General features: G+C 35.3%; 1 protein-coding gene across 3 annotated transcripts; it reads right to left on the reverse strand.

Annotated features, from left to right (window-relative positions):
* Window positions 1-317: 317 nt before the first annotated feature.
* herc4 (HECT and RLD domain containing E3 ubiquitin protein ligase 4) lies at window positions 318-27,916 on the reverse strand. 3 transcript variants are annotated; one of them, XM_059359126.1, is made up of 24 exons: window positions 27,749-27,916; window positions 25,882-26,153; window positions 25,629-25,788; window positions 23,876-23,952; window positions 23,183-23,404; window positions 23,003-23,094; window positions 19,690-19,820; window positions 18,577-18,731; window positions 15,420-15,496; window positions 13,973-14,097; window positions 13,728-13,787; window positions 13,176-13,287; window positions 10,499-10,688; window positions 9,255-9,427; window positions 9,056-9,175; window positions 8,857-8,955; window positions 7,997-8,164; window positions 7,170-7,313; window positions 6,867-7,033; window positions 5,867-5,933; window positions 4,033-4,115; window positions 3,637-3,820; window positions 1,896-1,998; window positions 318-918 (listed from the first exon to the last, which is right to left on the reverse strand). In XM_059359126.1, exons 2-24 carry the CDS (start codon window positions 26,105-26,107, stop codon window positions 710-712), a joined length of 3,144 nt encoding a protein of 1,047 aa, XP_059215109.1. In that variant the 5' UTR covers window positions 26,108-26,153; window positions 27,749-27,916; the 3' UTR covers window positions 318-709. The 3 variants fall into 3 exon arrangements, 2 of the variants coding, with proteins under 2 accessions (XP_059215109.1, XP_059215110.1); XM_059359127.1 differs by lacking the exon at window positions 27,749-27,916 and adding an exon at window positions 26,250-26,636; XR_009396299.1 differs by lacking the exons at window positions 318-918; window positions 1,896-1,998; window positions 3,637-3,820 and having other exon boundaries at window positions 4,070-4,115; window positions 6,816-7,033; window positions 27,749-27,914.
* Between the last annotated feature and the right edge of the window lie 66 nt (window positions 27,917-27,982).

Genomic DNA, 27,982 nt, shown 5'->3' on the forward strand with positions numbered 1-27,982 from the left:
AGAAAGTCCACCCAGGATCTAAAGCAAAAGCTTCGCACACCTGCTCTCAATCAAATGTCACAACAGAACTAATGTCAAACATAAAGATAGTTAGTTTACATTTTCTGGGTTCAAACATTTAATGCGCAGGGTGTGTACACAACATCATCAACTCCTGTAAAATACAATATGATTCACTGCAGTAGCCATGCAGCACTACTACCACAGTGGAGCTTAAAATGTTACATTTCTGTCGAGACCCTGTCAAAGTAGGTGTTGATCAAAATGTGGTCATTTTGAGGCCACGGTGTATTTTTCCACCATTGCAGACATAACAGAAACATCTCACTTATACATTACGATAGCAGCTTCAGAAGGTAGTGCTACTGCATTTCATTATATTTCACAAGTGTTTATGTTGCTGTATGCATACCCTTTACTGTATATACTGCTTCATCATACTTGTCATATCAAAAGCAATATCAAATGTGAATCGACTTGTAATAGAGCATCAAATACTGTGATGGCATGGAAAAAAAGCTGGAAAACAAAGTCAAGATTACCTGTGAAAATCTAGACGTCCAACTCATCCGACTATTATTCAGTTCTACTGCCTCCGCCGCCTCTCCACCCAGTGTTCAAGCAGAATTTAGACTGCGAAACAAAACATTTGGGAATCTGGTCGCCATCGACAGTCTGAACATGGAGTTCTAGGCATCTCTGTGTACTATCAGGCAAGATTAAAGCCTTGATTGTGATCTATAGCTTGTAGAAGCTTCTCGCGTAGTGTTTCCAGACTCCTGTACTTGGGCAGATCCAGCAGGTTGAAGCAGGTGTGGGCCACAGGTAAGTAATGCTCCCCTCCACCAGTGGGCTGGATCACCAGCTTCAGGCTTTTCATGCCCAAAATGGGTATGCGGTCACTTCCTGTGAGGAACACTGTAAAAGGCAAGAGACATTATTGCTTCAATTTTTTCCAGCTTAACATTAACCCACTGAAGCCTGGAAAGCGGACACGTCGTTTTGTAGTATTTGTATAAACTCTCAAATACTTTTTGAATTTCATTTCTAAAAAAAAATCTATTATTTTGTCGAAGCGTTGACACTTCTGTTGAATTTCCAGAAAAACTTCAGGTTTTTAGGGCCTTATTTTAAAATCGCCCAAAGGTTTTAAAGGCAGTTTTTACAGGCGTTTTAGGCTTCAATGGGTTAAAGCTTTCAAAAACACAAGCTTCTTTGATATTTAAAAAAAAAAAACATAGTCAGGCAGCTTAGGACCAGATTTGAGAAGAATGGGGACACGTCGGACAAAAGCACCAATTTTTTTCCACATGCAATTTTTGGTGGGAGCCACTTTATCAAGATTGCAGATCGGAGATGGCAGCCATATAAAATCTATGAGAACCAATATATCTTCCAAGCCACTTAGAAGGTCAATCTTGGTGTCAAAATATCCATTTTCCAGGTCGAGGAATCCATTAAAGCTCTTGAGAATATCACTAGATAATTATTTGATCAAATAGATATGTTAATTTTGGCCATGTATTTAACATAATTTCCAACTAAATTTTCAACCACTTCCTAAGCGGTCGAACATATATTAATATAGGTCATAGACAGTACATGTATTCTGAAAAATGAACATACTATTTGTTCAAATAATCATCTAGTGATATTCTCAACAGCTTTAATGGATTCCTTGACCCAGAAAATGTATATTTTGACACCAAGATTGACCTAAGTGGCTTGGTAAATACATTGGTTCTCATAGACTTTATATGGCTCCCATCTCCGATCTGCAATTTTGATGAAGTGGCTCCCATCAAAAATTGAAACTTATGAAAAATTTGGTGCTTTTGTCCAGCGTGTCCCCTTTATTTTGCTAAGCTGCCTGACTAATAGTGGGCAGCACTTACAGAGAAACTGCTTTTTCTTTTCTATAGGAAGACTGTGGAACACCTCCCAGAAGAGCCTGATGGTGGGATGGTCCGCCCAGTACTCCCCTTTGTATTCAGTACTCTGTAGGACGGAGAAGGATGTAAAGGTATTAAAATAACTTACTTAATTACCGCTTTTTTAAAATTTCCACATATCAATACATCCACACATCTAGATTTAGGGTTATGAAAACATTAAAATAATTACTTTTTACACATTGATTTTTACACAAATTCAGTGGTGGAATGCAACTAACTACATTTACTCAAGTATTGTACTTAAGTTCAATTAACCCTTTATCAGGCAAAGAACTATATTTGGTAACTTCTGGTAATATTTCGAGAAAAAAGCTGCAAATTTACTAGATTAAAGTGGCAAATCTACAAGAAAAAAAGTCACAGATTTAAGAGATTTAACGTGGCAAATCGGCGCGAAAAAAGTCGCAGATGTACGTGAAAAAAAAACAGATTCACCACTTTAAATCTCATAAATCTACGCATTTTTTTCTCGTAGATTTGCCACTTTAATCTCGCAAACTTTTTTCTCAAAATATTATTTTCGTATGTTGTTGTTTTTTTACACATTCTGGCTGTATGTAATATCCTCCAATATTCTCTAGGGTTGAAATTTGGAATTTGCAAGTATTTCAATGAGTGCCCTATTAAGGGTTAAAGTGGTGAATCTGGGAGAAAAAAGTTGCTTTTTTCCCCACTTTTTTCTTGTAAATCTGCAACTTTTTTTGCACAGATTTGCCACTTTAAATCTCTTAAATCTGCAACCTTTTGTCTTGTAGATTTGCCACTTTAATCCAGTAAATTTGCAACTTTTTTCTCGAAATATTACCTGAAGTTACCAAATATAGTTCTTTGCCTGATAAAGGGTTAATTGTACATGCACTTTACTTAGTATTTCCATTTTATGTAACTTTATACTTCCATTGCTCTACATTTTGAGGCAAATATTGTACTTTTTTGCTCCAGTGCATTTAGCTGCCAGCTTTAGATTCTACAATTCTACAATTCTACAATGTCATTTAGCAGATGTTTTTATCCAAAGTGACGTGCAAATGAGAGTTAATACAACACAATCAAGGATGAAGTCAAGAAACATAGCAAGAGTAATATATATATATATATATATATATATATATATATATATATATATATATATATATATTACTATATATATATACTATATATATATACCGTGGGTTAAGTTTGAGTCCATTAGGACACAAGTGCTTTTAGGTTGCAAGAGCGGTCAATCGGTAGATACTTTTCAGGTTGAGATTTAACATTAAAAAAAGATAAATAGGTTCAGGGTTAAGTGATTAAGCATTTGTATATATTAAATCACATAACAGTATATTGAGTAGTTAAAATGAATTCTACCCTGACAACAGTAAAATGCTGCTTACATTAATGCATCAATAATAATAAACCAATAATGTGCTTGTAATATATATATATAACAATCTGAGTGGGGCCATTCTGCACAAAGAGTACTTTTACTTTTGATACTTTAAATACATTTTGCTGCTGAAACTTTTGTACTTTTACTTCAGTATGTTTTGAATTCAGGACTTTTACTTGTAGTAGGGATTTGAATACTTTTCCACCACTGGACAAATTTCATCTGATTAATTTAAATTTTAAAAACGTTTTTTTTTAATTAGTTGGAGATCTGACACACTACACTCATCAGTACATGAAACAAGACCTTTTCTAGCTCCGTCCAGTCATAGTTGGTGTTGCCAATGACCATAGCTTGCAGTTCATTTGGCTGGAACAGCTCCAGAACTTTTCCGCCGCACACCTTGTGGAAGCCCGCAAAGAAGCACTCAAACAGCGGAGCCACCGAGGTGTTGAAAACATAGTCTACGTATGCATAGACAAAGTCCTGCCTAGAGGAAGGAAAAAAGATTTAACATCGAAGTAATCTTTGTAAACATTTCCAGTTTTATGCTCAGCTTACTGGCTACATGTTTATCCTGCAGAGTGTTGATCTTCTCATCTAACTCTGCAGGGAAGCAAATGTGTGTATTTCCAAAAAAGTAAAACTATTCCATTATGCAACATCTGCTATTGGTGAACATGACGACTAAGCAAATTTTACCTGTTTGATTTATTGACATTGATGTCTTCGCCGTTTGGTACTAGTTCCAAGACCTCTGTGGCACCATAGTTTTCCTCTGTGATCTGAAAAAATAGGCAGTGTTCAGATTTTGCCTTTAAACTCCTTATCAGAACACGTCACGATTATGCACACATGTCGGTTACAGAAGGAATCTTAAATAGAAGTCGCCTTAAATAAACAAGAAAACTTTAACCACAGTTGTAATCTGTTTCAAATGTGTCGTGTTGTGCGTTGGGCTGCCAAAACCAAAAAGGTACTAATAAAAGTCTTCATTTTTATACATACACTACCGTCAAAAGTTTTAGAACATCCCAATTTTTCAATTTTTTACTGAAATTCAAGCAGTTCAAGTCAAATGAACAGCTTGAAAGGGTACAAAGGTAAGTGGTGAACTGCCAGAGGTAAATAAAAAAAGGTAAGGTTAACAAAAACTGAAAAATAATGTACATTTCAGAATTATACAAGTAGGCCTTTTACAGGGAACAAGAAATGGGTTAACAACTTAACTCTATGGAGTCTTGGGCTATTTTGTCCATTTTTGAATTCTTTTCATGTCTTTGTAAGTCATTTTGTGTCTCTTTGTGTCTTTTTTAAGTCTTTTGGTGTCTTTTTTTGTCATTTTGTGTCTTTTTTTGGTAATTTTGTGTCTTTTTTTAGTACTTTAGTTCAACATAAAATGTGATTTTGAATCTTTTTTTCTTTTCAAAACACTATCATGCTCAATAAAGAATTTTAAATGTTGCAAATGTGCATTAATTTCAGAGTACACTGAGACATTAAACTGCATCATTTTCAATTAAATTCTGGAAAAGTTGGTGTGTTCTAAAACTTTTGACCAGTAGTGTATATATTATTATTTTGTACATATACATTTTTCATACTTGCCTATATCTGAGTGACAAGTTGGTATAATATCAAAACAGCATTTCCACAGTAAAACAAAGGAAAAGTCCTGTGAGGAAGTAGTCTCTTTTGCCAGTTATAGTAACTGTATCCCACATCGGACACCGTTCGGTGCTTATATCCCTGATCGGACACATCTGCAATGCCGCACTTTCCGGTGTTTCACGGTCATTTTGAATAAAATCCCCACCACCAGTCTAGGTATAATTGATTTATACATATTTAACAATCTATGTGTGAAATTTAGTTTCTATACATTGATATTTACATGTCTAATTACAATACGAAAGTAACTCTGATGAGAGAAAGCAGTAGCAACGCTCGTGCGACACTGTATTTTACATCTGTTTCTACATATGTATTTTTAATGTACTGTATTTTATTGTGAAGGATGGAAGTACGGTCCGGGTGTGTTGATAACGATGGTTGATAACGGTGATATTTATTTGGCTTACCAAAAAAACATCCAATTTCGCCTCGAAAAACTCAGCACTGCTAATTTTTTTACAGCGAAAACATGGAAGTGTCCTATGTGGGATACAGTTAGCACACGGCTAATTCACCAACGTTAGCGTCCTTTAGCCAACTCTGGTAAACCCAAGGCTACCGTACACGATTAAAACAATAAACAGTCTGAAAGATAAGAAGTTAGACTCTAGTTTCACACCACTTAAATAATTGGAAACATAACATGATCATTTATATTAGTAGTTAAAGTGAAATTTTGATAGAATGTTAGCCAAAAGCTTTCCGATGTGGGATAGTTTTCTTCACGATCACTGTTCTGTTTTTGTTTTTTTTGCAACCTGCATGTGCGCATTGTACAAATAATTTGCCTATATGACATAAAGAAAACACAACTATTTTTTTCACACTTCATTCAGAACAGACTGTTTGACAATCATCTTACTGTGAAGTTCAAGCAGAAGGTGTCCTCCAGGTCGTCTTCTGTGTAGTCCAGTAGCTGCTGCAGACTCCTGGTTCAACAGGAGACACAAAGAGACATATTTTAGATTATTTTATTAAGCAGACATCTGGTAAACTCTATCAATAAACACTCTGGTTGGTAATAAAATGAGTAGGGGAATCCTGCACAGCCGGATTGCTGCAGTTTCAGGCCCCTCATTCTTTCGCGACAGCGGCACGTAGTTTGGAGGATAAACAAGTGCATTTATCCAGAAAATATGGCTAAAATTCAAACGGCGAGTCAAGTTGAATTGAAGTGTATTTTTGAACGCGTAGACCATTTTGTTAAAGAATAAACTTCCCTTTTAACTCAAAAGAGACCTATGTCACAATCACCAAACCAACAAACAAAAGATTATAACTTTTACTTTAAATTTTTTTTTTTGGTAACCTATTTTATTAGGTGGACTGAATCATATTGGTCCGGATATATTTAAGTCCCTTTTTCATCCGGAAGTGTGCTGATGTGTGTTAAACTGTCGACATAGGCGGAATAAAGTGTATTTTGGTGTATTTAGTGTATTTTATCATTTATTTATTTTACCAGAATATGCTATAATTATGCTAATAAAAAATAATAATAAATAGAACTACCAACTAACTAATACTAACATTAATAAAATGATTCATCACTGCATTTAATCTGTTAATAGTTGTAGATATAATCATAATTAACACAATGTATCCATATTTATATCCATATATTATTATTATTGTTGCTATTACTATTATATTATAGTATAGTATAGTATAATGGGTGACGCTGTCACGAAAGAATTAGGGGCCTGAAGCTGCAGCTCTCCGGCTGTACAGGATTCCCTTCTTGAATATAATTGCAAAACTAAAAGACTTAATTTTAGAGGCAGTTAAGAAAAATACCATGTTAAACTGACATGCATAAACATGTTAAATGGGAACCTCAGATGACTGTTCCTTGATCTGACCTTCCCACATCTGGCATTAGCTCTTTCAGGTCATCTAGTGTCGGCCTCCTCTTCAGGAGCTTCTTGTAGAGGGCCACGGGGAAGTTGAGCTCCACTATGGTGAGATTGTAGATGGCCAGACCACAGATGACCCCGATGAGGTTGAACAATTCAATGTCCTCGAAAGTCTGCAAAGGATATGGCATTAACATTCATCAATTCACAATACGACTACTCTGTGTCCCTGTCATTGCGGGTGTTTTAGAGTGCACTTGATATTTCAGCAGCGTGAACTTACAAAAGGTGAATTACACTGTAAAGTACCTTGTTTGAAAACCAGATGAGCCTGGACTCCTCGTGGTAACGGAACATCCCGTATTTTGGATCCAGCAGCTCTTTCATGATCAGGAGGAAGAACTCCTTTCTCACGCCTCCTGCATCCACGGCCTCTTCTCCCACAAAGATCACCTGCCGTGAATGTTGCAGACATTAGAGCAACGGCAGCACCTTTTATCAGGGTTCATACACTTTATCAGTGCTCAAATTCAAGCATTTTTCAAGGACTTTCAAGGTAAATTTTCAAGTTTTTGTCTTTATTTCATTTGGCTTATCCATCTTAGCCCCAATAAGTTTACTAAGTCATAAAACCAAATAGATGAAATAGGTTTCATATCAACCAAAAGGTTTATGTATGAATAAAGTTGACAAAGAAGAAAACGAAGGACATTTTCACTATAATTTTAGTTAGTTTTAGTTAGTTTTGCAACCACACAATATAGTTTCAGTTAGTTATCGTTTTTTAAAAACTCTCGTCTTTATTTTTATTTCAGTTAACGAAATTGTTTTTTCAATTTAGTTTTCCTTAACTATAATAACCTTGATCTGAACAGCATGTGGAGTGCATATATTTTCCAATGCTGGGAACACTAATAGCTCCATTTTTGGTCTCCACCAACTTCCCAGGGAAACATATGTCTCTTACACAGCTAAATGCTCCACTCTGATTACAAGCTAGTTGCTAACTGTTGAACCTTTTTTCTGCTGCAACGAGACCAAACTAAAACCCCAAAACAACGAACAAACACCTTTCACATGCACGTCAGTCATTTCCTCCATTGTTAATGGAAAATATCGATTATAGCAGCTTTTACCTTAAGTGGTTTCTTGTAGTCGACATTCTTGGACTTCCTGAGGACTTCCATGGTGTCTCCAACGATGTTTTCCCTCCGGACGATGAGGATGAGGCACGGGTTGACAGATTCCACCGCTGGCAGGAACATGGAGCTGAAGTTTTGCATCTGTGCCTGGTCCACTGCCATCTACCAACACAACAAGGGGAGGTTGAAATATATACACTACTGGTCAAAAGTTTTATAACACCCCGACTTTTCCAGAATTTTATTGAAAATGATGCAGTTTAATGTCTCAGTGTACTCTGAAATTAATGCATATAACAAATAAACAACTGAAGTTAAAAAAGAAATCAGAGAATCAATTTAGAAAGGAAAATGTATTCTAAACTTTTGACTCATCAAAGTAGCCACCTTAACAGATAGAACAGCTGAACACACTCAATGGAAATCGTATATTCTTCAGAAAGTTCTTCCCAACTCTGTTGCAGAAGTTCCCTTAATTGTGGAGCAACTTGTAGGTTGTAAGTGATCAAGAAAAGTTGGGACACCTGTAGGAATTGGTAGCAACTTAGCAACTTTCAAGGCTTGATCAACCTCCGTTGCTGCAGAACTGCTTTAAGTTTTAAAACCCATTTCTTGTTCCCTGAAAAAGGCCTTTTTGTATAATTCTGAAATGTACATTATTCTTCAGTTTTGGTTAACCCTACCTTTTTTATTTACCTCTGGCAGTTCATCACTTACCTTTGTACCATTTCAAGCTGTTTATTGGACTTGAAGTTGTGGTGTTCTAAAACTTTTGACCGGTAGTGTATGTTTCAAAGATACAACCGTGCAGTAAGTATGTGTCAATACATTTGACAGGTTCAGCTCCTTATTACCTGCATCTGTATGACAGCATCAGTCTGCAGCAGTGTGGTCTTTGCTTGAGCATCAAATACAAAGGGATACCTGCACAGAGTCACCACACCATCCTGACCCTGGGGATACAGAGGCATAAACAAATGATTCATACACATGCCTAAACATAGACGACTGTAATCCAATGAATCATGGCACTGACATCTACAGTGGACTCACCATTGGGTACATCTGCCTTTGAATCCATGTGACGTAGTCGTTTCTGATGTCTATCAGGTCGTTCAACTCATGGATGTAGAATTTGTCGTACTGAATGATGTGTCCTGCTCTCTCACTCACCTAAAGCACCAGAAAAAATGGTGTTATTACCAGTTTTTTTTACACACCACAGCTGTTGTGAGACTTTTTTTTCTCTCACCGTGTGCAGGATCTCCAGGAGTCGGAGAGAGGTGTCCAGGAAACAAGTGAAAATCCTCTGCTCCACTGAGGGAATACCCATCTTGTGCATCTGGAGCAGATACACCACCACTCCCTTGTACAACTCAACCAGCCGCTGGAAGACTTGGGGCTCAAACGTAGACCACCAGTTTCCTGATGCAAAACCAAACATTTAGTTAAGCCTTTAGTGTAGTCCTCCCGTCGACTATACACTGGTGGTCCTCGGGGGTCAAGTCAAGTCAAGTCAAGTCAAGTCAAGTCAAAGTTTATTTATAGAGCACATTTAAAAACAACCTCAGTTGACCAAAGTGCTGTACAGTTATTAAAATAGAATAAATCATACATAAATAGGTATAAATAAAAACAATGAAAACAATAAAATACTAAAAACAATAAAATAAAATAGAATAAAATAGTAATAAAAACTCAATCCAAAACAGTGTTAGAGATAAAAAGACAAATAAAAGGGTAAAAAAGTAAAAAAAGAAAGCCAAGGATTCTTGCCTAGCTGGGTCAATATTGGGTCACTATTAACAACTTTTTTTCACCTTTTAAGGCAACGCATGACCTTGTTGGTCACATTAAATATATATTTTTCATATTTGTTTCATTGGTATTAAGTCAAATATACAAAATAAGGCCTCATTTAAAGAAAAAAAAAGTAATAAAACCTGAAAGTTTTTTACTAGTTACAGTGAAATAATAATTTCTTGATGGTAATGCACTGAGTAGGTTATGTCAAACTTAAGTTTCACTAAAAGTTGACATATCCCACTCTGTGCATTCCCATCAATAATTTCTTCCCCACTATTACTATTGAAAAAAATATTCAGATTTTATTACTTACCTAATTTTGCATATTTGACTAAAAAAACCCTTAAAAAGGTGGGGAAAAAAGATGGTAATAATTTTTTTCTACATATCCTAAAACCAGTCGTGTGTCTTAGTGCAAGCGCAATAACGTGCTATAAAAATTTATAAAACATGTAAAAATGTAAGAAGAAAGTTGAAATTTATTTTAGCTATAAAGGATGCAGAGGGGCACATATGCTGAAAAAAAATCAAGCAATTCTATGAAAGTTAACCCATATTAATGGTGTGATGAAAATTATTTGGGGTCAAAAAGGACCTCAGGACCACAGAAGGGTTTAAAGAAGAAACCAGAAATTGAAAAGATTGCTTCATATGTGGCATAAAGCATAAATAAAATCATCTTCATCCTACCTAGCACCTTCAGTGGAGCTTCTTTTAGACTCAGGAGAGATTTGGCAAACGGGATAGTGATGGTCACGTAGTTATTTCGATCACTGAAGAGAGGGCATTCTGGAAGAGTGAGGTAGAGTCTCAGGGCTTCAATGTCTGGAGGAGTGTGTCTTAGTTTGGGAATTAGATTTTTCTCCAGACTGGCAGCAATCTGAGGGAGACAGAAGAAAGTGTATAGTAGGGCTGAACGATTTTAGGAAAAGATCTAATTGCAATTTTTCTGGCGGACATTGTGATTTCAATTCGATTCACGATTTTCTTCAAACAGCTTCAGTGCAATATTCACAATGTGCACAATGTGCAGCGTTTCCTCTAGGATTTTATTCATCAAAATATCACTCAGCAATTTAGGCCCCGTTTACACGAGGACGCTTGCGGGTAAAAACGGCAAAATATTTTATCGGAAGTGCCTTTCGTTTAGACGGTGACGGCGTTTTTGGGGCTTAAAAACGCAAAAATCTGAAAGCATCCTCCAAAGTGGAAAAGTTGAATCCGCTCCGCGGTAGCGTGTCGTCTACACTGAGAAGACACAAAACTCTGATCTGATCTGCTCACGTCACGTATGTGTTTATGTCACATACATGCTCCAGTAGAGGGAAATAAACAAACATGGAAATATGTGGGATTATTTCCATGCGTCGGACCTTCAAGCTGCTCTGGCAGCTCTAATAAACTTACAGGAGTCTTTCCACCAAATGTACAGGATATGTACAGATAGTATTAGTGAACAGAGAAGGATCTGGAATTACCTCCATCACATTTTGGATGCACCGATTGGTCGGAGGCGAGCCAGACGGCTGTGAACGAGACCTGGGAGATCTAGTGATGGTGGAGAACTTTGTGGAAGGAGTAGCTGATGAAATTGCGTGGTGTGAAAACATCCACATGCCCAAAGATGCTCTTATGGCTTTAAGTGATGCCGCCTGGCTGCATACAATCCAATTCCACACACTTTTGCGTCACCGTATGCAGCAGATTTCCTCCCGAAAACGCTCGTCCAAACGAGGAATAAAAAGTGAAGACGTGACGCCACTTTTGCGTCTTCTGTTCAGACCGTCATCATGTAAACGTAGCCTTACAGAGTATAAAAATGACACTTGGTTACAAAACAAGCTTTAGTTACTTGGGGAGGTCCGGGGTATGCTACCCTGCAGAACATTTTTTACGTAAAAGCATTAATTTTGTGGCCTCTCGCACATTCTGATGCCACTATTCCACCATTATATACACTAATCTTTATCATTGCATATTTTATTTATACTGTGGTGGATTCTGTTAACACAGTTTGTAAGCTACAGGAAGTAATTCAGAGGTTAGTAATTATGCCTGTTCACAGAATTTGCCAAGTATGTGTCCTGTGCCTCTGACATATTAAATTCCAAAAGGAAACAGTAAACTCACTTTTGATGTGTTCGTTAGTGTTTTTGTAAATATACACTCTGAATTCTGAATGTGACGCATTCGGTTTTTATTTACGTTTTGCACCAGTGTGCCAACTTTTAAGGAGTCAGGGTTGTATTACAGAGTTTAATTTAAGGCAATAATCAACACTCTAAATGAAATAAAACAAAACACTGGAGCACACTTTTTGTATGAAAAAGTATGTGGATTGTGTGGGAAGAACCAGAACATGCTGGAGGGAATATATCTATTTTGCCTACCACAGAATGTGTTATAGTTTTTTGTTTGCCCTTTTACATAGTCCACAAGAACAGAGAAATTTGTTGTTGTTCTCACGGTGGCAAGAACAAGAAAAAAGTTCTTTCTGGACAGGACTTTTCAGACTTCATGTGAAACTCCACTGCAGACCTCCTGGGAAGTCGTCACAGGGCCCTCCCACTGCAGCACACGGCTCATTCGAATTCAGATTTCTGACCATTCAAACAATTTCTTGGACACCACACAAGAACAAAGTTCTGCCCAGATGATGTGTCAAGAACAGAGAAATTTGTTCTCTCTTCCATGGCTGCAAGAACAAAAATTACATCATTCTGTACTTGCAGCCAGAGGAGAGAGAACAAATTTGGTAACGCTTTATATTAAGGTCCTTGTAATAACCATTAATTAACAAGTAATAAGGCCCTTGTAAGTCCTTACAAGATGCTTATTTACATTATTGTGTGTTTATAAGCTTATATAAGTGTTAATAATGGCATTACAAACACCCATGACCCACCCATTATGTCTTTGCCATGCCTTTATTTATCTTATTTTGTTTGCTTATTGATATTAAAATATACTTTATTGCTCATCTATTATAAGTTAACTATAAGTTAACTATGCTTTTTGCAACTACCGGATCTAAAGCGAGAACAATGCCTTATTACTTGTTAATTAATGGTTATTAAGGACCTTATTATAAAGCGTTACCACAAATTTCTCTGTTCTTGTGGAGTATGTATTGGCCTTTAGTGTGATTTGATCACTAGAGACACATGGGTTTACTAGTTATTTCATGTAAATATACAGGTATGACATGTAGGTGGGCTGCTGTTATGTACATTTACAGCCAATATAAAGCATGTCAAATAATATCAGTACAATTCTATGCAATTGTTGAAATAAATAAATGGGTAAACAGCAACAAAATATGTGGACATAATACACCAACAACATGATTTTTTTTTGTGCAACTGACCTGCTGAGCGATCTCATTGTGATCTTGTTGGACCAGTCTGTGAAACAGCAGGCGAGCCGTGTTCATATCCACTCCTGAACATTTACTGCTGGTACTGTAGTGATCTGGATGACTGTGTAAAAGAAGCAGAAAGTTAATATGATATGAAAAATATTAGACCACCCTTGTTTTCTTTAATTTCTTGTTCATTTTAATGCCTGGTACAACTAAATGTTCCATGGTTTTCTTGATAGTAACCAAAATCATTATCAAGAAAACCATGGAAAATTATCAGATATCAGCTCTAAAATTAAACTCTTATGGGCTATTGTTGTTGTTATCATTATATTTATCTAAACAAATGTACCTTTAGTTGTACCAGGCATTAAATGAACAAGAAATTGAAGAAAAATAATATTTTCCATGACTGTAAGTGAATAGGCATCCCTCCAAAATGTCAAATAACCCCACAGAAGAATCAAATGAGTTGAGAAAATGCATTGGATTTGATAGTAATAAAGACATTTAGACTAGACTGTAGATGAAAATGGACTTCATGTATATTGTGATTACCTCGTTGACAGGAACGATCCATTGAGGCAGCTTGCTGAGGAGAACACGAGGTCAATCTCTCTGAAGGATGCATAAAAAGGCAATAAATTAGTGTAAAGATTTTTCATAAGATAATCTCCATAAAGAGTTTACAGAATCATGACCACTTGTCCCAAGTGTAAAAATGTTGCCTCTGATGAACTAAAAGTAACATTAACACATAAAGCATGTGGTGAGTGCAGGTTCTTGTGAGGTGAGGACTTTACTTAGAGATTTCTAGCGGCAGTCTTCCGGGTGAGTGGTTCCACCACTTCTGTATGATATCCTCATTCAAGGTGCAAATCTTTCTGTGGGGATCTTGTATCCTCACGTCATCTAAGCTCTGGAGATTCTACAAAAAAGGGTAAAAGTTATGAACTTATAAAATAAAGTGAGTGGGCAAAAATTCAGAAATCACAGTTTTAAATCTGCAGAATCTATTCACTTCATCCATGTTGCATCTTGAGACACTTCAGGTACCAAGACGTGCTTCTTGAATCCACTCAAAACTAATAAAAAAGTTGATTTGTATAGCACCTTTCGATAACAGAGCAATTCAACGTGCTTTACACGAAACATTAAAAGCTTTAGAAAGAGACAGATATTTGACAAATTTTAAGATTGAAAACGGCTTATAAAATATTTAAGAACAAAAGTACATTCAAATATACAATTCTAAAATTAAAAGCAAGCTTATAAAATATATATTTTTTAAAAATATATCAAATATCAAAGGAATAAAAGTTTTTTTTTTTTTAAAAGACCAACATATATCGCCAGGCATCTTATGAAGCAGTTTCCTTCATTTGAATAGGGAGTTACAGTCATGGAAAAAATTATTAGACCACCCTTGTTTTCTTCAATTTCTTGATAATAACCAATGTCATTTACCCTTTATCAGGCAAAGAACTATATTTGGTAACTTCAGGTAATATTTCGAGATTAAAGTGGCAAATCTACAAGAAAAAAAGTCGCAGATTTAAGAGATTTAAAGTGGGAAAAAAGCAACTTTTTTGTCCCAGATTCACCGCTTTAACCCTTAATAGGGCACTCATTGCAATATTTGCAAATTCCAAATTTCAGAATACTGGTATTAATAATATTGTGAGAATTTTTTTTACGAGATTAAAGTGGCAAATCTACGAGAAAAAAATGCACAGATTTAAGAAATTTAAAGAGGTGAATCTGGGAGAAAAAAGTTGCCTTTTTCCCACTTTTTTCTCGTAAATCTGCGACTTTTTTCGCGCAGATTTGCCACTTTAATCTAGTAATTTGCAACTTTTTTCTCGAAATATTACCTGAAGTTACCCAATATAGTTCTTTGCCTGATAAAGGGTTAACAAGAAAACAATGGAAAATGTCTAGATACCAGCTCTTAAATTAAACTCTTGTGAGTTATTTTTGTTGTTATCATTATATTTGTTCAAACAAATGTACCTTTAGTTGTACCAGGCATTAAAATGAACAATAAATTGAAGAAAACAATGATCTAATATTTTTTTCCCTCTCCTGTATGTTACAATTTCCTAGTATGGCTTGTAAAAAGGGCCATTGCAACCCTTTGTCAAATCAGTCACTAATAAATAATTTAACTGCATGTTAAATTTTAACATCCTTATCTCTTATCTGAGGAAATATAAAAATAAAAGAAGCCCTTTATGAATGACAACTTACATTGGCAGAGGAATAGTGAGCAAAGCTCTGGTCTCCACCGGCATAAATCCTCTTGACACAGCAGCCCGGCTCCGAGTCTGCAATGTTATGAAATGACAGCAGGAAATAAATGTATGGATAGATGAGGACGTTGGGGTGACCTATGTATATAAGAAGTAGAGGTACAATTTGTCATCTGAAAGATCCATCATATTTTTTTTTTATATTAACATGATATCAAAAGTGCTGCTAGTAATTCAGATTCCACTGAGAATCACAACCAACTCTGCACTGTTTTGCAGCTTTCAGCCATAGACTGTATGAAGAGGTGGACTTAGCCTCTAGGTCAGGGGTGTCAAACTCTGGCCCGCGGGCCAAATTTGGCCCGCAGTGTAATTTTATTTGGCCCGCGAGGCAATACCAAATTATTATATTATTATTGTACTATCAAAGCTGACCCGCCGGTATTATACGGCGCATTTACCGCTAATACTACAAATCCCACAATGCCCTGCTGTTGTTTTGGTGCATCAATCAGGACAGGACCCAGAAACGCGCTCCTCTGTGACAGTCGTCATAGCAACCTCAAGCTAGAGCTGTCTCCCAGCTACCCCTTCCCAAAAATGGCGAAAAGAAAGGCAGAATTTATTAACCTGTTGAAAAAGTTTATTTTGATATTTAAATCAGAAGGATGCAAATAGAAAAGAGGCATACGATTTTTATTTAATTTTCATTTAATAAATTAATGACATTGATGTGTTTTTTATTTGAAATTTGATTTTGCATGTCTGCACTATTTAGTTATATATTGTATGTTTATAAGCGTTGCTGGTTCCATATTTAATGTTAAAGCAAAACATGTTTGGTATATATTAAAAGTTTTATTTGTTCAATGTTGGCCCGCGATTTTATTCAAGTTTTAAATTTTGGCCCATTGTGTATTTGAGTTTGACACCCCTGCTCTAGGTAAAGTGAAGCCAATACAGAAGTGCATTAAACCTGCATTCTCTCTACTGGTCAGCAGGGGGCGATATATGTAACATATTATTACTAGGGCCGGGACTCGATTAAAAAAAATTAATCTAATTAATTAGAGGCTTTGTAATTAATTAATCTAAATTAATCACATATAAGTATTTGACGTGAGAACAGTGAGAAGTCATTTTTTTCACATGGATTTTTAGTATACCATTGAATAATGACTGAATACATAAGCTTAAGCAACAAAAATATTGTTTATTTTTGTTCAAGTCTAACAGACCAGAGCAATTTTTGCCATTAATTGCTACACTTATAGCAATAGCATATTTAGAAATATAGTACATTTCAGAAATTCAGGTAGCCTATAGGTAGGTAGACCTTCTGTTAACTAGAATACTTTGGTTTTTGAAGTAAAACACAATCCACGCTAGCTAGCACACTAGCCGCTAGCTGCTATATGTTTGGCATTGAGGTGATACTGCTGCAGTGATATGTGAATTCCTTGTTGCCTAGCAACACAACCATGCTCTTATCGACGCTTCCATCCGTTGGTTTTTAGTAACTAAATGTCCCATCATCCACGGGGCCAACCAAAGGTCTCATCAGCTTCTTCCTTCATGTTCACTGTGGTTTGTTGTTGTCTGAACTCATCAACGCTAGTTGGTGCTCCAGTATAATCGGTCCGCCTGAAACTCATCCAGTGAGAAATGTTCCGCGGTGCAAAAATAAGTGCGATTAAAATGCGTCTTTTTTTTTTTACGCGTTAATTTTTGTGTAATTAATTAATCTTAATAAACGCGTTAAAGCTTTTATGTAAGCAGTGTTTTAATTTTTTCTTTAGCAGTGGTCAAATTCAAGCATTTTTCAACGACTTTCAAGGTCAATTTTCAAGCTTTTCCAGTACCTTACACCTGTTGTAAATTGCATTTTTTAGATGAGTACTTACATACTAAAAAGGGAGTTTTCACTTAACCGTACCAACAGCGATGGTGTTACACTTTTAGGAGGAATGGTCTTCATTTTAGATAGGATTCATAGGATAGGATAAGATTCATTATAGATAATCATGTTCAATGTAAAAAATAGTCTATAGATGGATATAGTGAGATTGCAAGAGAAATACAATTTCAAGCATTTACAAGCACTTCATCCAAAATCCAAGCACTTTTTAAACTTTTTAAGTACAACATTATTTTCAAGGATTTCAAGCACCCGTACCAACCCTGAATATATTAGAATATGATGGAAAAGTCAATTTCCAGTAGTTCATGTCAAATAGCCTCAACCAAGTATGGAGTCATATAGATGGACATACTTTTCAGAGGCCAACATTTCCATATTAAACTTACTTTTTAAAATTAGTCTTTTGTAATATTCATATTTTTTGAGACACTGAATTTTAGGTCTTCATTAAATGTAAGCCATAATCATTATAATTAGAAGAAATTAAACAAATTAAGACATGAAATGTCTGTGTGTAATGGATCTATATAATGTGTTATTTCCACTTTTTGAATTGAATTACTGACATAAATAAACTTTTCTATGATATTCTAATTTATAGAGATGGACCTGTATATGAGGTCTATGAGAAAGTGGCGCTACTTCTCACTTTTACTTTTAAATGTATTACTTCAGTAAACCTTTTCCTCATAAGTTTAAAGTGTTAATAGCTAGTTTCAAGTCTTTTTCGATAGAGCTTGGTGTACATTTTGTAAATTAAATAGACAATAAAGATTTGTAGTTTCTGTTCAGATCACCACCACACATTTGTTAGCACTTATCATTACACTACTCACCATGGCTTTTATATAAAGTAGATCTGTATTTATATTTTTCATTCAAACTAATACTTTATTCCCCCTGTAATTTATATTTACACATTTTGCTTCTGCATTTCCTGCTGTGACAAGTGAATTCCACCATTGTGGGATCAATAAAGTATAATCTAGTCTAGTCTGATCTTAGGGCCAAATTTGAGGCTTTAAAAATTTTTCCACCAACGGGTGAGGTCACGGTGGCTACATCCACTTCTTTCACGCAGTCTATTGCTGTATTTAAGTGGAACTCTTGAACACTTCACAGGAAGTTGTGTGCAAAACATTTGAGGTTAGAGCTTTCAGAAAATTTCCACTTCTCAGGTTGCAAAAAAAATTCCTCATAAATACTCAAAGAGTTTTTATTGAATGTGTCTCACCGGTTTCCGTTGGCGAAGTGGAGGATACCCAGGGGCCTTTGACGGGGGCGGGGCTTTTTCTGTTGCAAGTGGAGCGTGTCCCGAGCTGCCCGTTACCACCAAGCCCAAAGGAGTCCATCTTTCCACGGGAAGGTGTGAAAGCCATTGTGTGCTGCCTTGAAATTACACAGCAATTTGAAAAATGTTTAGTTGTTATGACATGTAAAGAAAAACCTCAATTATACAGTTTTATAACCACTTATTTATTCATTGATGCCAATATGCAAATACAGTCATGGAAAAAAATATTAGACCACCCTAGTTTTCTTCAATTTCTTGTTCATTTTAATGCCTGGTACAACTAAAGGCACATTTGTTTGGACAAATATAATGATAACAACAAAAATAGCTCATAGGAGTTTAATTTAAGAGCTGATATCTAGACATTTTCCATGGTTTTCTTGTTAATGACATTGGTTATTATCAAGAAATTGAAGAAAACAATGGTGATCTAATAATTTTTTCCATGACTGTAACTCCCTATTCAAATGAAAGATGCCTGGCGATATATGTTGGTCTTTTAAAAAAAAAAAAACTTTTATTCCTTTGATATTTGATACTTTCTAAAAATGTATATTTTATTAGCTCGCTTTTAATTTTACAATTTTATATTTGAATGTACTTTTATATTTTTGTTCTTAAATATTTTATAAGCCGTTTTCAATCTTAAAATTTGTCAAATATCTGTCTCTTTCTAAAGCTTTTAATGTTTTGTGTAAAGCACGTTGAATTGCTCTGTTATCGAAAGGTGCTATACAAATAAAATAGCTCATAAGCGTTTAATTTAAGAGCTGATATCTAGCCATTTTCCATGGTTTTATTGATAATGATTTTGGTTATTGTCAAGAAAACCATGGAAAATGTCTAGATATCAGCTCTTAAACTAAACTCTTATGAGCTATCTTTGTTATCGTTATATTTGTCCAAACAAATATATAAATACCTATAGTTGTACCAGACATTAAAATGAACAAGAAATTAGAGAAACAATGGTCTTATATTTTTTCCATGACTGTATATTAAGTATGCCATGTTTGAAATAAAATGTGTAATAATAGACATTATCATGTTTACCTTCCACATGCAATCTGTGTTACTACATTCCCCATGAGCTCAAACACTTTCCTGGGGTTGATTTCATGGTTTGTAGTGTTATGTCCAAGTTGTCCGTATCCTCCTGCGCCAAATGTAAACACACCTCCTTCCTGTAAAATCAGCATCACCAGTTATTTTGACCTTCCCAAATTCAAGAGTGCTGCAAGGCCAAAATGTTAGCACACGTCACAGTATTCAGGGCTGGGACAGACTGAGAAAACATGGAGGATTCAATCATGTTTTACAGTCCAGTAATTTATTAACCCATTTAAGCCGGGAAAGCATTATCTATATATATATATATATATATACAGTACAGGCCAAAAGTTTGGACACACCTTCTCATTCAATGCGTTTCCTTTATTTTCATGACTATTGACATTGTAGATTCATCAAAACTATTAATGAACACATGTGGAATTATGTACTTAACAAAAAAGTGTGAAATAACTGAAAACATGTCTTATATTCTAGTAAGCAAAGGGTGGTTACTTTGAGGAATCTAAAATACAATGTTAACATGTTTTCAGTTTTTTCACACTTTTTTGTTAAGTACATAATTCCATATGTGTTCATTCATAGTTTTGATGCCTTCAGTGAGAATCTACAATGTAAATAGTCATTAAAATAAAGAAAACGCATTGAATGAGAAGGTGTGTGTCCAAACTTTTGGCCTGTACTGTATATATATATATATATATATATATATATATATATATATATATATAGAGAGAGAGAGAGAGAGAGAGAGAGAGAGAGAGAGATGATTTTATTGCTGATCCGGACTTTGAACCCTCGGATCCAATCGACCGGCATTTATGGATGAGGAATATGTTTTTAGACGACATATTTTCACCGAAGAACAGACAGATTTATGGCCATCTGGAGATAATAATAATATTATTATTAATAATATATTAACAATAATAATAAAAATAATAATTGATTGTGATGATGATATAAGAAATCATGACTGTTTATGTCTTATATTACTTTATGCGTCGTTGAGTACCCTGAAAAGTGCAATATATAAAATGTATTATTATTATTTATTATTATGATTATTATTATTATGATAATTCTTTTTTTTTTATTACAGTAGGCTAATGAGAAGTATGTCTATTTCTTCCAATGGTCATATCATGTTTACATCTTGCTAATGGGCATGTATTAGTATTAGTATTAGGTTCTTTCAAAATGGCCCATAGGTTTTCCAGGCATTTTTTTCCAGATGTTTTAGGCCTTAATGGGTTAATAGGAAATTGCCAAAAGATCAAACTAAATAAGGGTAGCTAAGAAGCTAAAAAACACTACAAGCCGTCACGGGTTGATGTTTTAACCTGCAAGTCCTAAGGCAGGGACCGTCCTCTGCAACAGAACACAGAAACTTACCAGACAGGAAAAAAGCCTTTTCATCCTCCAGCCGTGAGGTTTTAAAATTCACCAAATTCTTGACGAGACAAAGAATGTTTTCAGCTGGTAAAATAATTATAGTTGTTTAGCTCACAATATTTTTTCAGTTTATCTGCTGGTGACTGAAATGAAAATGATTTGTTTTAAACAACTCCTGGTCTTGAAATATTATTCATCACTTATATTAATAATAAAGCAATAGTTACCAGCGTAATTGATGAAATATGGGATAATTTATAAGAGAAAATTTAGCTTTGTGTTAGGTGCTTAGCTACCCATCTGTCAGTATGGATAGATGACTCCATTGTAACGCTATGTTTAGTTAGAGTTAGAGTATTTGTGATCCCGTTTCTCAGCAAATAAACTTGCCAATAAAAATTATAATCTTGATCGTCTTTTATGATTTCAAAAATATAAATGAAAATAAGGCCAAGGCTCTAAAAAAATGAATTCCCCAACACTCTGATTTAAAGGAGACATATTGTGCTCATTTTAAGGTTCATACTTGTATTTTGTGTTTCTACTAGAACATGTTTACATGTTTTAATGTTCAAATAACACATTATTTTCCTCATACTGTCTGGTTAAATATACCTGTATTCCCACTCCGTCTGAAATGCTCCGTTTTAGAGTCTGTCTCTTTAAGACCCCCCTCCTGAGAAAGCATAATCTGTTCTGATTGGTCAGTTTTTTCTGCTCTGTCTCTGATTGGCTTACCCTGATATGCTTACTCGTACCTAACCAATCACACTCCTCAGGCCTAAATCTAAACAACAATGACAACACCTTCAACTGTGGAAAAAAAATCAACCACAAAAAAAAAACTTTATGAGAAGATTACCATAAATACAAACAAGCTGAAGTTAGCTCAAGCAATTGTTTAAAAACCTGGGTTTTTCCTCACAGGGGCTTCATACTTTTACATACAATAAGCAAATGATTTGAAGCTTTTAAAATCAACAGCCAACACTGTAACATTATATACAGTCATAGAAAAAAATATAACACCACTGTTTTCTTCAATTTCTTGTTCATTTTAATGCCTGGTACAACTAAATGTACATTTGTTTGGACAAATATAATGATAACAACAAAAATAGCTCATAAGAGTTTAATTCAAGAGCTGATATCTAGACATTTTCATGGTTTTCTTGATGATAACCAAAATCATTAACAAGAAAACCATGGAAATGGTTAGATGTCAGCTCTTAAATTAAACTTAAAAGCCAAAACATAAGACAGTTTAAAAACAAATATAAAGACATTATCTTTACAAAGTACAGAAATTTAGAAAAGCCTCTGTAACATGGACATATGTAGACTGTAGTTTTGTAATACACATGGTAATTGTATTTATGTTTATAATATTTATATATATGTAGTAATTTACAATATACATGTATAGGTATTTACAATGTAATATAAATTGTTTATAGTATATATATATATATATATATATATTGTTTATAATATTTGTATGTGACTATATTGATTATTCATACATATATGTATATACATATAGAGACCTGTTTAGGGGTAGGACTCGATACGTTTTTTTACTTCTTCCTACTCCCTTTCGAGCTTGCAGAACGTGTCTGTTTTCTCAATTTTTTTTGCTTTGTTTTTTATTTATTCATCTATCAATATTTAAACTTGTTTTTTTTTTTTTATTTGCTTGCATGTTCGAAATAAAGACAATCAATCAATTAAACTCTTATGAGCTATTTGTTTTGTTATCGTTATATTCATCCAAACAAATGTACCTTTAGTTGTACCAGACATTAAAATTAACAAGAAATTGAAGAAAACAGTGGTGTAATATTTTTTCCATGACTGTAAAAATAACAGAGAATGAGAAATCAAAAAGTATATGACTTAACTTTGTCAGTGCCGCTGTGTGATCTTCTCCACAGGAGATGTAAATCACTCTCTGCGATCTAAGGGACTTCAGCAGGGCTGGGAAAGACCGATCTGAAAAAAAAAAACTTCTGACAATAAATCTGCGCCGAGGGCTTGGATGCTCACATGTAGTAGTAGTTTTACAGTTCTGACCACTCACCGTTGCTGTCATTGAGACCCAGCTGACCGAATTTGTTGCGCCCCCAACCAAACACTGCTCCTGAGAGAGTGAGAGCAAAGCTGTGAGCCCCTCCTGCTGATATCTGAGCAAAAGGAATGCCCTGCAGAGACTGGATGATTTGGGGTGTAGAAATGCTCTGTCCGTTTAATCCCAGCCCAAGTTGTCCATATCGATTCTGGCCCCAGGAGAACACTTGGCCCCCTGTTGAAAAAAAAGAAAGAAATACAGTACAGGCCAAAAGTTTGGACGCACCTTCTCATTCAATGTGTTTCCTTTATTTTCATGACTATTTACATTGTAAATTCATCAAAACTATGAATGAACACCTATGGAATTATGTACTTAACAAATGAAATAACTGAAAACATGTCTTATATTCTAGTAAGCAAAGGGTGGTGACTTTGAGGAATCTAAAATACAAGACATGTTTTCAGTTATTTCACACTTTTTTTGTTAAGTACATAATTCCATATGTGTTCATTCATAGTTTTTTATGCCTTCAGTGAGAATCTACAATGTAAATAGTCATGAAAATAAAGAAAAACGCATTGAATGTGAGAGTGTGTCCAAACTTTTGGCCTGTACTGTAGACATAACATGCACTATCTTTGTAAGACGGAAAACACAGTTAAATTAATAAATGTGCATTATGTGGGTGCAAACCATCCTCACCTCTTGAAAGTGCATGGGAGTGCCAATACCCACAGGTTACCTGAGCAATTTGTATATCTGACAAACTCTTGATATTTCTGAAAATAAAGAAATGAGAATTAGTTGTGGATTGTTTTTAACCCATAAGAACCCAGACCCAGTTATCCTTAAAGGACGTGTTCTATAAGTGGACCACATAGAACACATTTCTGATGTTTTAAAAAAAAAAAAAAAATACAACCCCTAAATGTCAAAGATCTGGGATGTGACATATATGTTACATTGGGCGTTAATGGTTTATGATATTTCTTATTTTAAAATTAAAAAAAACTAGACAAATTATCTGCTTACAGAGACACAAATTTTCCTTTTTATTTTGCATCTCCATAACATATATCAAAATTGTCACTTTAATTTGTTCAAGAAATATGGTCAGAACAAGTTAAATGCAACACAGGACACTCTATTAATGGATTAGAATTGTTAAATGGGTTTAACAACAACATGGGTCTTAGCCTCGTAACAAAAAATAAGCTTTTTGAAATTAGCTACTTTTTCACATTTCTGTTTCCAGTCACACACATATTTTGGAGAAGTCACTTCTTGTCAAAGTCACATGACCACCACACCAGGGTGTTGAGTATATGGCGCTTAGGGATTTAATGAGTTAAGGTGAAGCATAAAGCTGAATATATGAGATTCTAGAAGATTTAAAGGGTTTGTTACATGGGTGTCACCGTGGGTTCTTATGGGTTAAAAAAGAAATAAAAAAATGAAAAAAACATCATGTGCAGCAGAATTAAATTATTTTTTTATAATTACATGTGTCTTTACCAGGAAGTAACCTTCGGTGCTGGAAAATTAGGTAAAACCAGAGGTGCCAAAAACTGCAGTTGCTCAAAAATGAATCAATCTCCATGGAGCCCAATGTTAAAATGTCCAATGTTGGAGCAAAAATAAACATGTGTACAGTCTGGTACAGAAAATGGTTTTGGTTACTATAGCTCATTTCCTCGCTCAAGACAACTGTACAGGGGTTAATTTTCACATAACCAATTTAAATTAAGGCTTAAAGGAGCCGAGGATCACATGACATTGTTATTTGGTCACTATGAAAATTGGCTTCAAAGACGAGTGATGGTGCTGGTGAGGTTATCCGAAATTAAAAATGTTTATACAACCGCAGTGCTTTTATTTTGAAGGCAATGTATGTATGTGTGTGCATGCATAGGCACCTGCACAGAAACAGAGTTACCTTGTTAAGACACATTTCTTTTTGCATAAAGTTAAAAAATTGCAGGTTTACTTCATAACATACATGCTCTATACTGTTTTTGTGGTTTGAATGTTTGTTGTGTGTAAAATAAATGGAAAAGTGTGATAATGATTGGAGGTTTTACTATTACTATTACTTTTTATTGCTTTATTTGACTTACTCCACATTAACATAGTCTTATCATAACATGTATTTTTATCAGTAGCAGCTCAAAACCAGATCATTTACTCTATCTGGTGTACTTTATTTAATAAAGCGATGACATTTATTTTGAGCAGAATTTAGTCCAGAGTATTGGTCTGGCCCGACACAACCTTTACAGTACCTCATGTGGCCCTTTGGGAAAATTAATTGCCCACCCCAGTTATAGAGACTACATCCATGTTATACATTCTATGGCGTTTACATAAGAAAGCTCAAGGAAATAGGCTGTTATGCAAAAAAAAAAAATGGTTTCAGGCAAATTAGTAAATAGGAACAACTTGTTTCTGAATTTACCTAGGCACACGAACACATTCTTCAAAGTTATTGAGGCCCAACTGGCCATCTGAGCCCAGACCCCATGAGAAAACCTGCCCTTTGTCATTCAGGGCGAGTGTATGGGACCCTCCACATGACACCGCCAGTATGATCTGTGCATCCAGGGCCACAACCTGTTCTAATAGAAGACAAAGAGAGGTGTAATGAAGTGTTATCATGAAACAAAATAAATACAATTGCATATATATATATATAGATATACATCACCAACCTGGTTTCTTTCTGGACTTTTCATGTCCCAGCTGCCCCAGGTCATTGCAGCCACAGGTGTATACTGTCCCATCCTCCAGCAGGAAGGCTGTGTGCCTGTGACCACACCCCACATCGCACACTCGCTTCCCGTGAAAGAATTCACATTTTCGTGGCTCAACCACAATCTCTTCATCAATCCCACCCAAGCCTAGCTGTCCGTAGGAAGCATTTCCCCAGCACAGCATCGCAGCTCGCTACCTTTGGCTACACAAGCCAGCAAGATCCCCGTCTCTGTGAAAAGGACAGAGGCAGCTCGGCTAATATAACTTTACAGCACATTCACATGTCCATACTTTAGGCTGCAACACACACTTCAGATGGTATCACCTTGCAGGGTAGCTTAATAACGTTTTGGCTAAATAACATTATGGCTACATTAAATACACGCGTCCCTGTGGCTATTTTAATTATAATATATTTAGGATTTAACGACGCATGCATCCCATATACAATGAACTCGTAGCTGGCCGGGTAATATACGTTAAACAGATTAGCCCAGTAAGCTACTGTTAAATTAACAGTTAGGTTAAGTTAGCTTTAATCACCTCATAACGCGACTTCCGTTTTGGGCGTTTGGAATTCCAAAATTAAAGCACAAATCTTAACATGGTTTTAATATACATATGAAAACATAAACATATTCACCCTATAATTAAGAGTTCAAGGCAGTGGTCGCAATCATAACAACACATAAAAGATTTATGTGATTATCGTCACACTGTTAAAATAATCACCTAAGTCATTTTTTGTCAAAATTGTTTATTTTTTGCCTAAATCATCTCCTAATGATGCCGGCCACCTGTGGTAAAATCACCTACATCCTCAGTTGATCAGATCATGTGGTTTTACCCCTTAAGATAATGGCCTATGTCAAGTGTGTGACTTAAGCGGATTCATTATGCCTAAGTCAAAATAAAATGTGACAATTTTTTGAACATGCCTTTGAGACTTAAGCAAGATATGGTAACACTTTATTTTGAAGGTGTCTACATAAGAGTGACATAAGCGTGTCATAAACATGACATGGAATGTGTCATGAACATTATAACCCTTGTAAGTAACATTAATGCTCATGATACTTGTCATGTCATATTTCTGTCAGGCTTGTGTGACTCCTATGTAGACACCTTCAAAATAAAGTGTTAGCATATCTTGCTTAAGTCACAAAGGCATGTTCAAAAAATTGCCAAAGTAATTTAATTCTCTTAAATTACATCATTTACACACAGTGTTATTATTATGCCAATAGCCATCCTTTGTTACATCCTTTTTGAGTGAAATGATCATTAAATGTCATATGTTACACTTTTGGTGAAGTTTTTTGTACTTCCTGCCAAACTTGAAAAATGAGTTAGGCGATTATTTTAACAGTGTGACGACATGTTTTTTAAAATCCCAACCGGAAGTGTTATTCTTGTTCTGGCTGCTGGACCGTGGTAACGACAGCTAGCTTGCCTCTTGACGGTCCTTCACCACGATGATTACCAAGCAGTCATGACTGATGCAACTTGACCAAGTTAATTTGGCCGTACTTATATATAGTATTACAGCTAGCAATGACAGTTAACGATTTCAGTATACATGCTTTTAATAGAAAGGTTCGACACGTGGTGACATTGATATAGCATAGCTTTTCTCTCACAGTGCAGAATTATTAGCAAGCCAATGATAGTCACAACGTTATGTAGCTTGAGTTCATTTAATAACGCAGCTGCATAGCCAAGTAGAGTAACTCAGAGATCTGTTAATGCTTTACGTCTTAAGAAAGCAGTAAACAAGTACAGCCAGGTGTAAGGTTAAAGCCAAATAACGTTAGCAAATCTTACCAAACCCGCCAGAGCTGACAGTTTTATTGTCTTCCAGTGTTTTGTTTACAAGCCAGTCCGACTGATAAATATGCACCTACCAGCACATTCTCATTTTTTAATATAAAAGGCCAACTACCAGCTAGTTGTAAAAAAAAAAAAAAATCCTGCACAATTCCTGCCCAATCCCTCCACTCGTGTCTGTCAACAACTGCTGTACGGTGCTGTTTAAGAATCTCGGTAAAGCTAGCTACA

The sequence above is a fragment of the Centropristis striata genome, chromosome 20 (assembly GCF_030273125.1).
Source record: "Centropristis striata isolate RG_2023a ecotype Rhode Island chromosome 20, C.striata_1.0, whole genome shotgun sequence".
Taxonomy (NCBI): Eukaryota; Metazoa; Chordata; class Actinopteri; order Perciformes; family Serranidae; genus Centropristis; species Centropristis striata.

What these genes read in the sequence shown, in the direction of transcription:
- herc4 (XM_059359126.1), bottom strand. Translation starts at nt 26,107, where the DNA reads ATGCTGTGCTGGGGAAATGCTTCCTACGGACAGCTAGGCTTGGGTGGG. An exon ending in CTGCCGCTAGAAATCTCTAA is followed by an intron (nt 13,788 to 13,972) that starts GTAAAGTCCTCA and finishes TGCATCCTTCAG; the next exon opens with AGAGATTGACCTCGTGTTCT. An exon ending in GGATCGTTCCTGTCAACGAG is followed by an intron (nt 13,288 to 13,727) that starts GTAATCACAATA and finishes TCTTTTACACAG; the next exon opens with TCATCCAGATCACTACAGTA.